This window comes from Leopardus geoffroyi, chromosome A3 (genome assembly GCF_018350155.1).
Source record: "Leopardus geoffroyi isolate Oge1 chromosome A3, O.geoffroyi_Oge1_pat1.0, whole genome shotgun sequence".
NCBI lineage: Eukaryota > Metazoa > Chordata > Mammalia > Carnivora > Felidae > Leopardus > Leopardus geoffroyi.
The window spans coordinates 95,333,159-95,349,553 of record NC_059336.1 but is presented as its reverse complement, the minus strand read 5'-3'; the positions used below and the strand labels follow the sequence as shown (position 1 = coordinate 95,349,553).

The window sequence follows — 16,395 nt, the reverse complement described above, 5'->3', positions numbered from 1 at the left end:
ATATGGGGTTGATTGGATTTTACGTGACCTGAACTAAACTATTTAATAAGTCTTATATAATTCTCTTATTAGGATCTAGTTTTACAGCTAAATTAAAAATATTGTCTTGGGGGCACCTGGGTGGCCCAGTCGGTTAAGCATCTGATTCTGGGTTTCAGCTCAAGTCACGATCTCACTGTTCATGGGATACAGCCCTGTGTCAGGTTCTGCCCTGAGAGCACAGAGCCTGCTTGGAATTCTCTGCCTCTCTCTCACTCTCTCTCTCTTTCTCTCAAAATAAATAAATAAACATTCAAAAATATATATTATCTTGGAAACAGTAGTTGGCTAAGTAAATAAATGAGTAGATGTAAGATTCCACATTCTATTACTTTACTTGTTTAATCATGTACTCTGGTTTGACTGCTGATACCGCAGCACCATCATATTTTATGTCTCTGCCTCCTAACTCTGGCTTTTCAAAAAAAATTTTAACGTTTATTTATTTTTGAGAGACAGAGACAGAGTGCAAGTAGGGGAGGGACAGAGAGAGAGGGAGACATAGAATTCAAAGCAGACTCCAGGCTCCCAGCTGTCTGCACAGAGCCCTACGCGGGGCTTGAACCCACGAACCATGAGATCATGACCTGAGCCAAAGTCGGACACTTAACCAACTAAGCCACCCAGGCGCTCCCTAAAGCTGGCCTTCTTGATTAAATATTTTCTTTCCTTCATAAGCTGCTCCTCCTGATTAAATTTTGTCTTCTTGTTAACAAGAAAGTGATTTCATCAGAAAGCAAGAATGCTTAAATACTATTGTCATGTATTCTTAACGTGTCATGTTTTATAAAGCACAATAATACAGCTTATATTCCCAAAGTTATTTTCAGCTGGTGCAAGAAAAATAACACTAGCCAGTGCCACTGAGTACTTAAGGGATGTACCAGACACTCTTCTAAATGGCTTATATATACCTAACTTCGTCCCAGAAAACAGCTCTTTTCAGTTGATAGTTTTCCTGTTTTTTACTTTATGCAGGAAATACTGAGGTCAGGGTGGTTACACTAGCTTCCCGAGAGGTCTCACAGCAAGTGAGTTGGGAGCCTGGATTTGAACCAAGGTAGTCTGCTCCAGAGTTCGTGCTTTTAACTCTCCAGCTCTACTGTCTCAGTTTCCCAGAAAGGATAGGTTTACGAAGTTGATGGAGTTTGGGTTTGGGTTATACTGATCAGTTGATGATGAACACAGTCTCCAGGATCTAGTCATTCCACCTCTTTAATATCTTTAAAACCTACCTCCTTTTCACAACATGCACTGCCACTGCCTTCACCTGCCTTTCAGTCACTGGCCTGGATAGTTTCAATGATCTCTTCATCTGTCTCCTTGCTCGGATGCACCCCTTTTCTAATTCTTTCTCCACATTGCTACCAAAACTATTGATATAAATCACAAATCTGATTCTAAGGCTTAGAAGTACTCAGTGGCTCCCCATAACCCACACAGAGTCCAAATGAATCATCACATTATCTGAGGCACTAAACAACTTGTATTGCCCCATCCAACTTTGTTAGTGCCTCTCCCCACCTTGTCCTGTATGCTCCAGCAAGACAGAATCAATTATATTATTGAGAACACCCCAAGTCCCTTCTCTTGCTCTCATGCCTTTGTTCCTTCCCTTGGTGTGTGAAGCTCTCTGTAGCTGAAGTCTGTTGTCTGATCTGAATCTATCTCCTTTCTTATGGCACAAGCACCCCATGAGCACACTAAGGGCAGATTTCCAGCAAGTTCCATTAGCTTGTGTGGCACCTTGGTGACCTCTCTGTCACCCAGTGAGGTAGGAATATCTGGATCTTGGCCCTGGTTCAGAGTGGCTGGGAGGGTCTCCGTGAAGTGCTCCATCCCAGTCTTTGGGGTAGCAGCTGCTCCTTATATCTGCTATTCCTATGTTCCTTAGAGCTCTCTTCCTGCTACCCGAACCCTTATAACTCTAGTCTGCTATTGGAGTTAACAGTTCTTCATATTAAGCTTCCCCCTGCTGAACTTACTGTGAAGTTTTAATCTCATCACTGAACAGAATGGTATATCCCCAAGCTCTTCTGATGGGACCAACCTCTTCCCAGTCACCCTCAACCTTTAGGCTATAGTTTAGCTTGGGCTTCTGACTCCCACATACTCAATCTGGTCCAAGAAATTGGTTCCAGGAAAAGCAAATCACATTCAATTTAATAAGACCCAATCCTGAGACCTCCTTCTCCCAGCCACATCACCCTTTCTCATATTATCCTCAAATGACCAACACTGTAATTTGGTTGAACTGATCCCATCTGTGACTTGGGGGGTGGTGAGGGAAAGGAGTAAGCACTGACCAAATTAAAAAAAATCAACACATCCCATTCCCCCTGTAAATAATTTTTAGAGATAATCACCTAATTCATAAGCCAATAGAATTAACAAGACCATGAAACTTTTATTTGTGCTAAAAATAAACGGGAGGAGAATTCACTCTTTCCTGCTATCTTTAGTCTAGAAGCATGTAATTTTGAGAATAGTTAGCAGCTATCTTGAGACTATGACAAAAGGGCCTACAGAGAAGAGTGCTCTTAGTGAAGGAAAGGAGATAAGAGCCTGGTTCTTATCACATTTTTGTGCCTTGGTCAAGCCTTGCCTGAAGCTAATTACCTCTGGACTTCTTACTTTGGTGAGCCAATATACTCCTTTTTTTAATATACCAAGTTGAAAATGAACTTTTGGGACCTCATCAAAATAAAAAACTTCTGCACAGCAAAGGAAACAATTAGCACAACTAAAAGGCAGCCGATGGAATGGGAGAAGATATTTGCAAATGACATATCAGATAAAGGGTTAGTATCCAAAATCTATAAAGAACTTACCAAACTCAACACACACACACACACACACACACACACACACACACACACACACACGCACGCAATAATCCAGTGAAGAAATGGGAAGAAACCATGAATAGACACTTCTCTAAAGAAGATATCCAGATGGCACACACATGAAAAAATGCTCAACATCACTCATCAGGGAAACACAAATCAAAACCACAATGAGATACCACCTCACACCTGTCAATGTAGAATGGCTAACACTAACAACTCAGGCAACAACAGATGTTGGCGAGGATGCGGAGAAAGAGGATCTCTTTTGACTGCTGGTGGGAATGCAAACTGGTGCAGCCACTCTGGAAAACAGTATGGAGGTTCCTCAAAAAATTAAAAGTAGAACTACCCTACGACCCAGCAATTACACTATTAGGTGTTTATCCAAGGGATACAGGTGTGCTGTTTCGAAGGGGCACATGCACCCCCATGTTTATAGCAGCACTATCAACAATAGACAAAGTATGGAAAAAGCCCAAATGTCCATTGATGGATGAATGGATAAAGAACAGGTGGTATACATATACAATGGAGTATTATTCTCCAACAAAAAAGAATGAAATCTTGCCATTTGCAACTATGTGGATGGAACTAGAGTGTATTATGCTAAGTGAAATTAGAGAAAGATAAATCTCATATGACTGAAGTCATATGAAGAATTGAAGATACAAAACAGATAAACTTAAGGGAAGGGAAGCAAAAATAATATAAAAACAGGGAGGGGGACAAAACATAAGAGACTCAAATATAGAGAACAAACAGAGGGTTGTTGGAGGGGTTGTGGCAAGGGGAATGGGCTAAATGGGTAAGGGGCTTAAGGAATCTACTCCTGAAGTCACTGTTGTACTATAGGCTAACTTGGATGTAAACTAAAACAATAATTAATTAATTAAAAAATAAAATAAAATACCAAGTTGAGTTGGGTTTGTGTTACTTAAAGTGGAAAACATCCTAATTAGTATAACTTCATTGTAGGTGAGATCACAGCCATGTGCACATTTTCCTAATATGCAATGCTTTTTTTCTTAATGTCTTCCCTAGTAGCCTATGAAGTTTTGAAGGCAGGGGCTGAGACTTATTCACCTTTGAAGTTATCCGAGCACAGTGTCTTGTATACACTAGGCATCCAGTAAGTCCTTTTTGAAACGATAACTGAATACATAAATAAATTCCAAACAACCCAGCTGTGTGAAGTTAATGCCGCAATAGCTGTGACAGAAAAGATATGCTAAGAACCTGGGCAGTAATTTCCCTCTTTATAATCAGAAACAAGGCTATTTTATGTCAATTGACTGCTGTTCTTCAAACACAAGAGCCACATTAGAGCTGTAGGACTACACAGCCAACTACTGAGAAATAATCCGTTACTGAGGACACACAACACTATTTGATGCTCATGTCCCAAAAAGCAGAGGTAATATTAAAGTCACCCTGTCTCATCAATGTCCTGCAAACAGGAGGCAGCAGCATTAGAGCTAGCCCCTGGTTGCTACAAAGGCAATCTGACTTTCCTGAGAAATTGACTAAGGGGTTGTTGTTTTTCTGTTTTGCCATTCCACTTTCTAGAGATAATCAAGAACATCATTATTCCAGGACTTAGCCTGAGGATAGAAAAAAGGGGGTTGTTTTCTCTGACACATACATGTCAAGATGAGTTTATGTGTGTGATGCCATCGCCAACGCTAAGCACTGACAATACGATCTGATTACATTAATTCAGAGTCTAGGGAAAATAAATATCCCTCTTCATGATCACCAATTGCAATGCAGGATTCCTTGAGAAGTCTGAAGTGCCACATATGAACCTAACACACTGACAATGTCAGCTGATTGCAGGATACATCAGACGTCTGGCTAGGGAATCACTCACCAGCAACTTCAACAATGAAGGTGATTATAATTCAGTATTTTTTAATGATGTCTGATGTGCAAATGATTACTTTAGCTTTTCTGAGGAACATCAGATTCCCACCTGGGTGATAACCCAGCTTTGAATTGTATGTCACCTACTATTCCATCACTATCATCCTGATTTTAAAGCAAACACAGCAGCAAAAACCTTTTGTAATCATGAGAATTCTGAATGTATGTTTAAAAAAAGCTCAACCTTAAAGCCCATACAAATACTTGCATAATAATACAAGTAGTTTAATATGGGCAACAGGGGTATCTGTGTTATAGGAAAAGATAGGCTCTTTAGCAGTCATGTAAACATACGTTTCCAAACATAATTTTCAGGTAGCAGAATGCAAAATCGCACACCCTGCCAAATCACACAAACTCCACAGATATCCTAATTCTTGATTCATTTTTACAGAGTGAATTATATTTGCTCATTATTACTCAATTTTCTGATAATTGCTTATTGGGGTGCAGGGCAGAGAATGAAAAATGGGTATTTTAGGAGAATAAACTGACTATACTTCATCTACTTAGTGAATTATTGATGGAGAAACATGAATATAAGGTTCTGATCAAGCAACTCCCTCTATGTTCCTGTAAGCCATTCAGAATGAGAAAAAAATCATTGTCTGGAAAGAATAGCAATAAAAATTTGGCATATGGCCTAAGAGATAAAAAGGAAGATATTATGCATAATGCTTAAAGGTAAAAAGGTTACCATGGCAGGAACCTACAGACCCACCATAGGGTATTACTCTATCATCTCAACCAAAAGAAAATGGAGTCACTACTTTTTTTAAATTAATTTATTTTTTAAGTTTTTATTTACTTACTTTGAGAAAGAGAGAAAGCACAAGTGGAGGAGGGGCAGAGAGATTGAACCCAAAGCTGAGAGGTCACGACCTGAGCCGAAATCAAGAGTCAGATGCTCAGTTGGACTGAGCCACCCAGGCGCCCCTGGAGTCACTACTTTACGGCAAAGCACTCGTCACTCCTTTTTGTTACCTCGGTATTATCACCCGTGCAGTAAGGAAACTCATTTTTTATATGGAAAAAGCTTTGAGAAAGGTGTAGATGACCAATTCTAACCTGCTCCATTCAAACATATAAAGACGTTTTCTTCATCTGAGTTAAAAACAAATACATAGATGCTTGCAGACAACACTTGTTTGTGAATGAGAGAATGTGCTTCTACGAAAAAGAACAAAAAGCTAAAGTAGAAGTATACACCAGGTTCATGTGGGACGGATTGTTGACACATTGTGGGTTTTTGCGGGGAGGCAGCAGCCGCCTGATTTGAAAGCCTGACTGACTTGAACCCGGAGCGTGAGACCTGCCACCGCCTGGTCTGGGAAGCCCTCGCCCTGCACTTCCTTCCTTGCTCCACAAGAGAGCAATGTTCCACCACGGCTACCCTCTACAGAGGCGGTGCTCTCCGGAGAACAAATGTGTTATTTAGTCTGCAATCACTTTTAATTTTACTACTGACAGTCTGACAGGACTACTTAATATTGCTGGGTTGACCTTTCCGTGGTTTTGTGCTAAACCCGTTTTTTTTTTCCCCCGACTTCCCTTCATCTGCTGTGTTGGGAAGAGAATACAATTGACTCCACAAGACAACAGACTGTGGTGATATTATCAGTAGACAGCACTGGTCAAAACAAGTGGGTGGAGAGGCAGGATTACAGAAAGGAACCAGTGCTGTATGTCCCGCCTCATCTTGGAGGACGGACACCCTCTGCATGTGGGCAGCTTGGGGAGAAGATTCAGCCTGTTATCACAGGAATGGCTGAACAGGGCCTTCCGAGGCCGCAGAAAAAGAACATATGGGATGTCAAGTTAATTTCTTGAGGTTGGGTCCTATTCTCTCCCTGGGAAAGGGAGATTGTCTATCTAGGGGAAGATCTTTCTTAAAATGTTGCATTTGAAGATTCAGCAGGCTGCAAGAGAAAGATAATGAAACTTTTCTCCCACACACTTGAGAACAAAGTTACTTGTTGCCTAAAATGTGCATAAAGCGAGAAGCTTACTTTGCACCAAACTTTGTGATAAATGGTTCCTAGGAATTTGACCCTTTTTAAACTCCCTACAACTCTGTGGGCTATACTACCACTAGCCCCATATTAACAGATGCAGCGTCTGATACGTAAGGAGGTTATACGGTAGATTACAACACAGTTGGCAAGTGGACAGCAAACCAAAATTGATCTTATTCCAGTAGCCAAATGGTGAATCATAATGTTGTACTGGCCGTTGATATCCTCTGAACTAGGTAAAGTCTCTCCTCATACTGCTCACCTCATCTAATCTGCAAGAGCCTTTCTTGGCTTTTACAGGCCCATTCTCAGAAAAATCTGAGAGGAAACTCCCAAGCAGGCTCAGCTTTGTGCCCTTGGGTCTTCAGACCTGTGCACCCTTACAGAAACCGAGAACAGCTGTATCTTTGCTTTGTGGTTAATGATCATGGAACTCATACTGGAGATGTTGGAATTTGAGACCTTTTATAATATCATAGAGTTGATACATAACCTGGAGTCTTGGCTCTTTTATTGGGGCCAGCTCAGGTAAGATGTGACTCAGGACTTTTTGGCAGACAACCACTTGTTTTAGAAATTTCTTGATGAACCCCTCTACAGAACAAATCTGAGATAGAAAGTAAGGTGAGAGTGGGCTCTCATGATTCATTTCCTTATCTCACCTGCCCCTACTTTTCATTTCACTGACAGAGAAAATAAAAACCTCAAGGGTTGGATAATAGGGAAAATGATAAGCCAGGAATGGCCATAGGTAGGGGAACTAAACCAGCAATAGGTTGACTCCCAAAAAAATGAAACGTCCATGGTTCACATCTTATCATCTAAGGACCCTGATGTCAGCCCAAGGTTGGTGCTAATTGTCCAGAAGTGAAATTAACTGAGGCGTGGAATAAAAAGTCTCTAGGCAGAAGCCATACTCCTAAGCAGTTGAATTATGTTATCTGAGTTCAGAGGACTGAACTACCCTGGTTGCAGACAGATACAAGTCAGCCTAGAGAAAGGCCTAGCTGTCAAGGACTGGAAAGGCTTGCCTTAACCCTGGTCTAGTAAAATTTGTGACTAGGGCAGGGCTCCACTTCCATTAGGAAACAAAAGAGTTGAAGAGAATGAAGGAAATGTGACAAGCAAGGCACTTATAATGAGAGTCTATGGGTTAGTGCGGCTTGGAAATGCCCACCCAATCCAGGTATGTTCGATGCCAGACTTGGTGCAACAAGATTGACTTTAACCACGAGATGTGTATATGAGGCTCTTTATTGCCAGACTACGGAAGTGCAAGGATGGACCAGGTAACAAAATAGAATTCGACACACAGTCCATATTAAGGGGGGCATCGGTGGTCATTTGGCCAGCTAACCAGAAGAACTGACCTACTCTGAATTACCACACGGACCGCACTGTTCTGAATCGCAAGGTAGGGCCAAGGCAGGTACACCGTGCTCAGACTCTGGGGCCTAAAAGAATATACTGTTTTGAATTCCAGGAAGTAAGAGGAGAGTCCAAACCCAAGTGAACCTTCCATAACTTTTCTTGTATATTATTAAATGTAACTTTAGTATTAGAAAGATTTGGGGGTAGGGACAACTGGGTGGCTAAGTCATTAAATGTCCAACTCTTGATTTCGGCTGAGGTCATGATCTCACGGTTCACAAGTTTGAGCCCTGTGTCAGACTCTGCACTGTGTCAGCATGGAGTCTGCCTAGAAGTCTCTCTCCCTCTCTCTCTGCCCCTACCTCACATTCAAGTGTGCTCTCTCTCTCTCTCAAAATAAATACATTAAAAAAGAGAAAAATTTGGAGGTATACCACTTGGGTGAGTAAGTGATCTGGTGAGTAGTGAAACATCTTTGATACAGTTCTGAGCTCTAATATACATAGTCAGTACTACCACGCCCCTAAAGCAAGTTTCGCTAAGTTCCGCATACGTACAATTTTCAGATGAGATAAAAGTCTCATGACATCTGCCATGTCCGCCAGGATGAGTAAGCGCGTCACGGCTGAGAGCAAAGCCCTCGCTGCCCTCACCATGGTGCCACGCTTCACTGATGAACACGGGTCATCAGCAAACTCCGAAGAGGCGATGCGCATTGTCTCACCTGGAAGACAAAGATGGAGAGGTGTGTGGGTAGACGGCAAGCTCAGAGGCTGGCAATCATAAAGATCCATGGATGGATGATTGTTGTTCTTATCGCAAAACCACCATGAACAGGAGGTATTCCTGCCACTCTCCATCACAACCCACCTTGAAGTTGAATGCATCAGTGCACACTGGACAGAGGCTGTGGACAAAATAAGGTGTTCGTTTCACACAGAAGTGTGAAATTATGCTTTAAACATCAATAAGGAATATATTCAATTCAATGTGTCTAATAGTTGAGATGAATTTGCCCTGACCTTAATCAGTCTCACATTTCATTTCCCTTGGAGCCAATGGTATTTACTAGGCAGCTAGTTGAGCTCACTGACAGTTGAGGTGCAAAGTTAACTGCTCCACAGAGGAATGAAACTAAAACCTTGGCCTCATTAACACTGTACTCTTAATTGTGCTAATCAGAGAATAACAGACTACAGAGATACCCAAATATAGTCTTTTAATACCCTGCTAAGAAGCTATTCTCTAATTTAGAGAGCATTTATAAGAGAATTGAACCAATCCAACAAATGCTGATTAAGCCTGTACTATGTCAGATATTATTAAGCTCTGGAATTACAGAGGTGACTGAGGACACCCTGATCTCTAGGAGTTTCCCATCTAATAAGGAAACATGATGTAAATACATACTCATAGTATCTGTGATTACATGCCACCACAGGCTTATGATCAAGACCATAGGCAAAGAAGGGGAAGTGATTGATGTATTTAGCGTGAGGCAGGGAGAAGCTGTCAACATTGATGGGCTCTGAAGAACTAAGAGGTGCTCACCAGAAAGACAGTGGTGGGAACAGCACCCTCAGCAGCATAAATGCTGTGTGAGGCTCTGAAACCTGGAGCAGGATGCTAAGTGTGAGGAACCACAGTCATGTGGGAGGCACGGGGAGGAAGGGGTACAGAGAATAGAGGTGGCAGTGCTTGGAAAGCCGTGAAGGAGATCTGAACTGTGTCCTCAGCAGGGATGCAAGTGACATTAATAGATTTTTATTTTGGCTACATCACATGAAATAAAGTGCAGGGGACAAGTTTAGGGCCGAGACACTAGTTATTAGGGCAAGTGCATGACTGTTGGAAAGCAGCAGTAATGAGGTCCTGGGCCACGGAAATAGAAATGGGATACAGAGAGGAAGGGATACAGAGAGGATATTAATGAGATCTGTGTTCAAGCATGACCAGATATGGGGACTGATCAGATGTGGAGACCAGGAGGAAGGCAAGTGTTTGGTGAATACTGAATATTTGTACAAAGGGATGCAGGAGTAGCAAACAGAGGGGTCACTGACGAGGATGAGATAGGTTCCCTGTCAATGGACTGGATATCACCCGGGGTAAAGAGGCCTGGGAAGCAGCATCACGAGGCTTCACATAGCAGAGCATACACAGGGGCAATACAAGCTTCTTCAATAAACTTGAAAAAGAGAGTTAATATGACCAATTATTTAATTTAGGGTAAAAAAAATCATTCAATATTTATTATACAAATGATTACTTCTGATCTATTAATCCAAACCTAGTCAATTATATCACTGAAAGACTCTGTGTCCTGTAATGCATCCTCAGACACAAGAGAAAACAAAACAAAACAAACCACCCCTTTCCATTTCACAAGCAGATCAGAATAGAATGTAATTCACTCAATGTTACAGTTATTCAAACCCTCAGAGGGATACTTTTCATGCTTGGGAAAGGAAGTCGTGTCAGGAAATATATTGCATTGTTAGATTTTTAAAAGAGACTACTGTCTACAATAAGCATACTATATAACCAACCAGCCTAGCCTCAATGCCGATACACCAACAAATAGCTTGATTAACAGCACGGGAGACATGTAAAAATTCATTACCATATTGGCACAAAGGTGAATTTTTAAGGTCTGACCCCTCAGGACTAAATATACTTTAAGGTGGAGGCTGGCAATTAGGAGATACATATTTAATTCAGGTGTCCCACCCTTGCTACAGGATTGCATAAGTCTCCTCACATCCTGAACCACCCCCCTCAAAAAAAAAAAAAAAAAAAAGACTCATTGGCAGATACCTGTGTTGTGGGAGAAGACTATCTCATTCTCACTCTGCATAGTGCAGCTGGAAAGAACATCCACAGTGGTAGCAAATCTAATGAAATATTGAGAAGGTCACCACATCTAAAGATGTACAGATTTATGTATGGTATCACGGGTGCAGTAGCTGATGTTGGAATGAATCTACTTATTCAAGGAAAGGGGAGATTTATTCTGCATATGAACCTAGTAAGTAACATGGTTGAACCCAAATTCTGCAAGCGAAATTGGTATATGAGCCACAATAACAGTAGGCCACTCAGGTAGGGCTACTCTCTATACCAAGGGCCCTCGGAGGTGAGCCCAGCTGCACCCATCAGCATGAGGAGGAACCCTATCTAATCAACCTAATATTCAAGTACAGGTTTCTATATAAAGTGTCAGTATAATGGCACTTAATCCAGATACTGGCCATTCAGTTGGCAATACTGCTTCAAAGCTGAGCAACACGTAGCAATATAGAGCTCTTACATGGAGCTAATCAAGTTGTGGCCCCCAGCAGACACCCCAGGAAGGATCTCTGGAGGTGTCCATGAGAGACTAGAGAAGGGAAGGGGAGGAGAGATTGAGAGGAGAGAGACCCACATTAGTTAATGTGACTCTGCAAGTGGAAACCTCATGCTAAATTCTGACATTATTCTAAGATAAATAGAAGATGATTTAATTCAAGTTAAAAGTAAAAACTCATTTGAAACAGGTATAAATGATTTTATGTTGTTAAAGATTTTAAAGGAAAGACAATCTGAAGTCAACTATGACTTTAATGCATTTTATTTCCCTGTAGTTTTAAGATTACTGAATTAAAATGGAAATCTATATTAAGCAATGATAAGTGAGTTTATCAGGATAAAATTTGTTATTTTCCCAGGGAACCGCCTTTTCTAGAGGACTAAAATATTTAGCTAAGAAACAGCATGCATGTGTAGAAGAGAGAAGGGATCAATGAAGAGAGGATAATAGATCTGCCTTTTTAAAAATATATATACCATTTTATTCAATCTCAGTTACTTGATACGGACCTAAGCTCACAAAAAATTTTCTCTAGTAAAGCCTTTGATCTCCTCAAGCCACTACCACCTGCTAGAGAGAAGAAAAATTAACATCTCCAAATAAGTGACCAAAGGGAATAACAACATGTACAGAGAGCTTGTATATAAAGGCTTATTACGTAAGTATTGTTCTAAAAACCATGCATATATTAACTCATAGATTAAAGGAGAAGTAACCTTTAAAATCACAAAGACCTAGGATCACACTCTAATGCCACAGCAACCATTACCAAAAATGAGAGCTTGGCGATTATTCAACCTTTGTGTTTGAGTCCCCTCAACTACAAAACAGGGGCAGAAATAATGAGAGCTTCCTTGTGGACCTGCCATTATGGTTAAAGGTTACAGGTGATACAGTCAAAGCACCCAGCACAAGTCTTTACTCATAATGGGCGCTCACTCATTATTGTCACTAATATCACTGCTCCCACTATCACTGCGATCCTCCCCCTTACAAGAATAGTTCATGAACTCCTTGTGAAAGGTTTGGAAGTGCATATTTTGGTTGATTCCATTCCTGTGTACACAATAATTTAGAAGCAAGAAAACATCTGCCCAATAAAAATATTTATTGTTTTAAGGCAGAAAATAACTCCCCTCCCAAATGTTTCCAGTACTTGGCTTTCACACTGATGCTTGTTCTGGTTCTTATGTTACCCCAGAGGCCCCGGGATGGATGGATAATTGTGCATAAGCTTGAAATAATATCTACTCAAATGTGGAATGATGCAGGATGATAATAATAAATAGAAGAGGGGGATAACATACAGAGGACAGAGTCTCAGGAGTAGAAAAGTCATTTTGGAAGCAGATTATGAACCAAAATAGCATGAAATACCATGTGGTGCATCCTTTGAAGGCAGAGCCTGCATGTAACAAAAGCTCTCTTTAAATACTTGACAGATGAACTACTGGAAAAGTGTGAGAAGTGAGGGAAAAGGGTATGGTGAAAAGCTAGATTCAGAGAGTGTTGAGCTGTCTTCCAGAAAGTTCTCTATGCAATATGTCTAACCAACAGTTATCATATGTAATATCTGCAACTGTATATTCTCCTTTGTCTAGTTATATAAATTCTCCTTTAATTACATAGATTTTTTTTTGCCTAATTACATAAAGTATAGGGCACATATTGATGGTTCATGTTCTTGATATTTTCCCATTGTAGACTTCCTAGAGAAGATGAGAAATAAAGAGCAAAGTTTCCAACCCTCTTAGCTATAATTTGTTCCCTTTTCATAATAACCTATGGCTGCCTCAGAACCTTTTTCACACATATTTTCCTCGAGGTACAAACCTTAGAAAATCCTGAGAAATGAATCCTCTGCAGCAATGTAGAAAATGCAATGTATTTTTAGACAAGAAAGATTAGTGAAGTCTAATACCTGACCACTGCTTCACACACTCTTGTCTGGTTCTGCTCCCCAAACTACACATCTTCTTTGAGCCACACACTCACAGAGACAGTGAAGGAACAGACACAACAGAATTTTAAAATAATAATTGAGTGGACACTGCACATCATCTGAATGTTTTATCATTTTGATTATGTTGTAGAATCTGTAAAGCAATGTAGTGTTTAAAAACCATTTACTGCTATGGTTAGCTCATTTTCAAAGCGTGGTGGGAAATACGTATCTTCACTGGAGATAAAGCAAATGAAATGTTAAATGAAGGGTCAATGTAGGGAGCATCTCTCTATTGGCTAAATGGGATGCTGCCCAATTGATGAATTGCTTAATAAAGCCAATTAGATCTTCTAGTTAAGAAAAAAACAAAACCAGGAATGGCCAATGTAGACATGGAACACCATGGAAGTTACAGTATTACCAGACAAGATTTTGACACATTACATTATGTCTCTTGGTTCCTTTTTCAAAGACAAAGGTGAGCACTCCCTTGATAGGAATTATCCAGAGTTGCCTGGTGTACAGTTGAACTAAATGCATAAGTAAATACTGAAGAATATTCCTCTCTGGGCTTATTTCAGCAGCAAGTATATGGTGCCCACAAGGAAGGAATCTATTTTAAGAATCTATCAGGTTGTGTCTATTCAGACTTCATATTTTAACATGTGCTGTCTTGTCTTTTCCCTAGTAAGAACAGTCTTTTATTTAGAGCTCATGGTGTGCCAAGTTCTGTTTGAAGAGTTTTATTTGTTAAAATTCAATTACTACTCAAGAGAACCTGATGAAGTAAATACTTGCACTGTCACCATTTGTATCTGAGGAAATTGAAGAAAGAAAAGGAAGATTACTTGCCTAAGGTCAAACAGCTGGCAAGTGGGAGAGCCACCATTGACAATCAGTCTGGCTCTAGGATCTGTGCTATTAACAACTATAATTTAGAAATAACTTTAAGAATCTACTTACTGCATTAAAATTATGTATTTTCATAATTCCATTTGGATGTGTATTATGAGTTGGAGATGAGTACACTATTTCCCTCTATCAAGGAACTATTTTATTCAGCAGACTATTATGAAGAAGGAAGGAAGGAAGGTAGGAAGGTTGGAGGGAAGAACTAAATAAAGGCATTTCTCCAATTATTTCCAGGCTCCAATATTCCCTATTGTCTCTTATCAGAGCTGAATTATGGCTGCCTACGCTGCATACATTTGAGTCCTCAACCCTTTCCCAAGACTGTAAATCTGGTCAGGGTACAAATAATTGTAGCATATTGATTTCTTTATTCCTAGCACCTAACATATATTTTATACTGTACAGTGACTCAATGAATGTTGGGAAGAGCAAAGGAAGGCCTGTCTGGCACTTTATGTTTTAAAAAAGATCCAACTGCTGCTAAGGCAAGAAGAGAGGACAAAATCCTGAATGCTATGCACTTATCAGTGACATGATAGGAATATTTTCTTCCATCTGTTTTAAGTTGATCTTGTGAGTTCAGTCAGCAGCAGAGAAGCTGTAAAGTCTGAGAAAGGAAGGTGACTAGAAAAGTAGCCTCTCCTTTGTTTTGTTCCCATAAGCATTTGCTACCAAGAGGGAGAAAGTCTTAAAATGTTTTGGAAACAATCAAGAACTTGAGACAGCAAGGTGTGCATTTCACCCCAGGCTGGTTATGACTGAAATCCATGATTGGGAGGAAAGGTCGACAATCAGAATTTTTCTCTGAGGCTCAGGGAGGATGAAATTATGTATTTTCTCAAGCAAAATCTGCATTAAAAGAAGCTACCTCCTGCAGATCCTGTCACTTCTATCCCTGAGCATCTATAGCATTGCTGGCACAGTTCATGTCCTTCTGTTACCAAAACAAACTAATCTTTGGCCTAAATATGCAAACAAAGCCTTATATGCATAATACATATTATATATATTAATCATGTATAATTATAATTATATGGTATATTAATAATATATAACTAATTACAATGTTAAATGCAATGTATGTTATATAATTATTATAGATGTCATGTATATTAGTGCACAATTATATTAAACAATTAAAATAATTAACATAGTAATGTTTAATAAATAATATTTATGTATATAAAGAGGAGGTATCATGCAAACTACATCAAAGCCATTTAATTAGGGGTGACTGCGTGGCTCAGTCAGTTAAGCGTCTGACCTCGGTTCAGGTCATGATCTCGCCGTCCGTGAGTTTGAGCCCCACTTCAGGCTCTGTGTTGACGGTTCAGAGTCTGGAGCATGCTTCAGATTCTGCGTCTCCCTCTCTCTCTGCCCCTCCCCTGCTCGTGCTCTGGCTGTCTCTCTCTCAAAAATAAACATTAAAAAAATTTTTTTAAACATGTAATTATTATAAAATAAGGATTCTGCTTTTTCCTTTGTCATCCTACCAAGGGTAGCAGACCCTGTGGACTCTTTATCTTTTTTCATTTTTCCAAACAACTCTGAGCAAACAAGAAATTACATGGAAAATGACAGAACGCTGATGGTTCCATTGTCCCTGAAGTGACTAAGACCGGAGAAATTCTGATCTGGGTAGAACCTCTTCAGGTTTGTCCAGCACCTCACTCTTACCTTCCATATAAAGACACAGAAACTAAATGGCAATTCACCTGTGGGGGGGGGGGTCAGGTGGCTGGGTGAGGCCAGCATCCCAGTCACCTGACATCCCAATCAGGGGCTCTGGATATAGCCCCGAAGTGGTTGGGAGACCAACAAAGTACAGTGTTACACAAGCCAATTAAAACCTCCTCCTCACCTAACAAAATCCCAAAACACCCAGATGGCCTGGCTATGGTCCTGCCTCAGTGGCTCAAGCAGCTCCAAAGACAGCCACGCATCCTCATTCGGTCTGGCCCAGTTCTTTTTTTTCCAAGGTGGGTAACTGAG

The 16,395-nt window shown here is 40.4% G+C and overlaps 1 protein-coding gene across 5 annotated transcripts in view; it reads right to left on the bottom strand.

Moving 5' to 3' along the window:
• Positions 1-16,395, bottom strand: part of CTNNA2 (catenin alpha 2) — a 1,108,364-nt gene that overhangs the window by 762,878 nt on the left and 329,091 nt on the right. For all 5 annotated transcript variants that reach the window (XM_045446647.1, XM_045446648.1, XM_045446649.1 and 2 more), the window contains exon 4: positions 8,755-8,921. In XM_045446647.1, the coding sequence (XP_045302603.1) occupies positions 8,755-8,921 (167 nt within the window). The remainder of the gene's footprint in view (positions 1-8,754; positions 8,922-16,395) is intronic.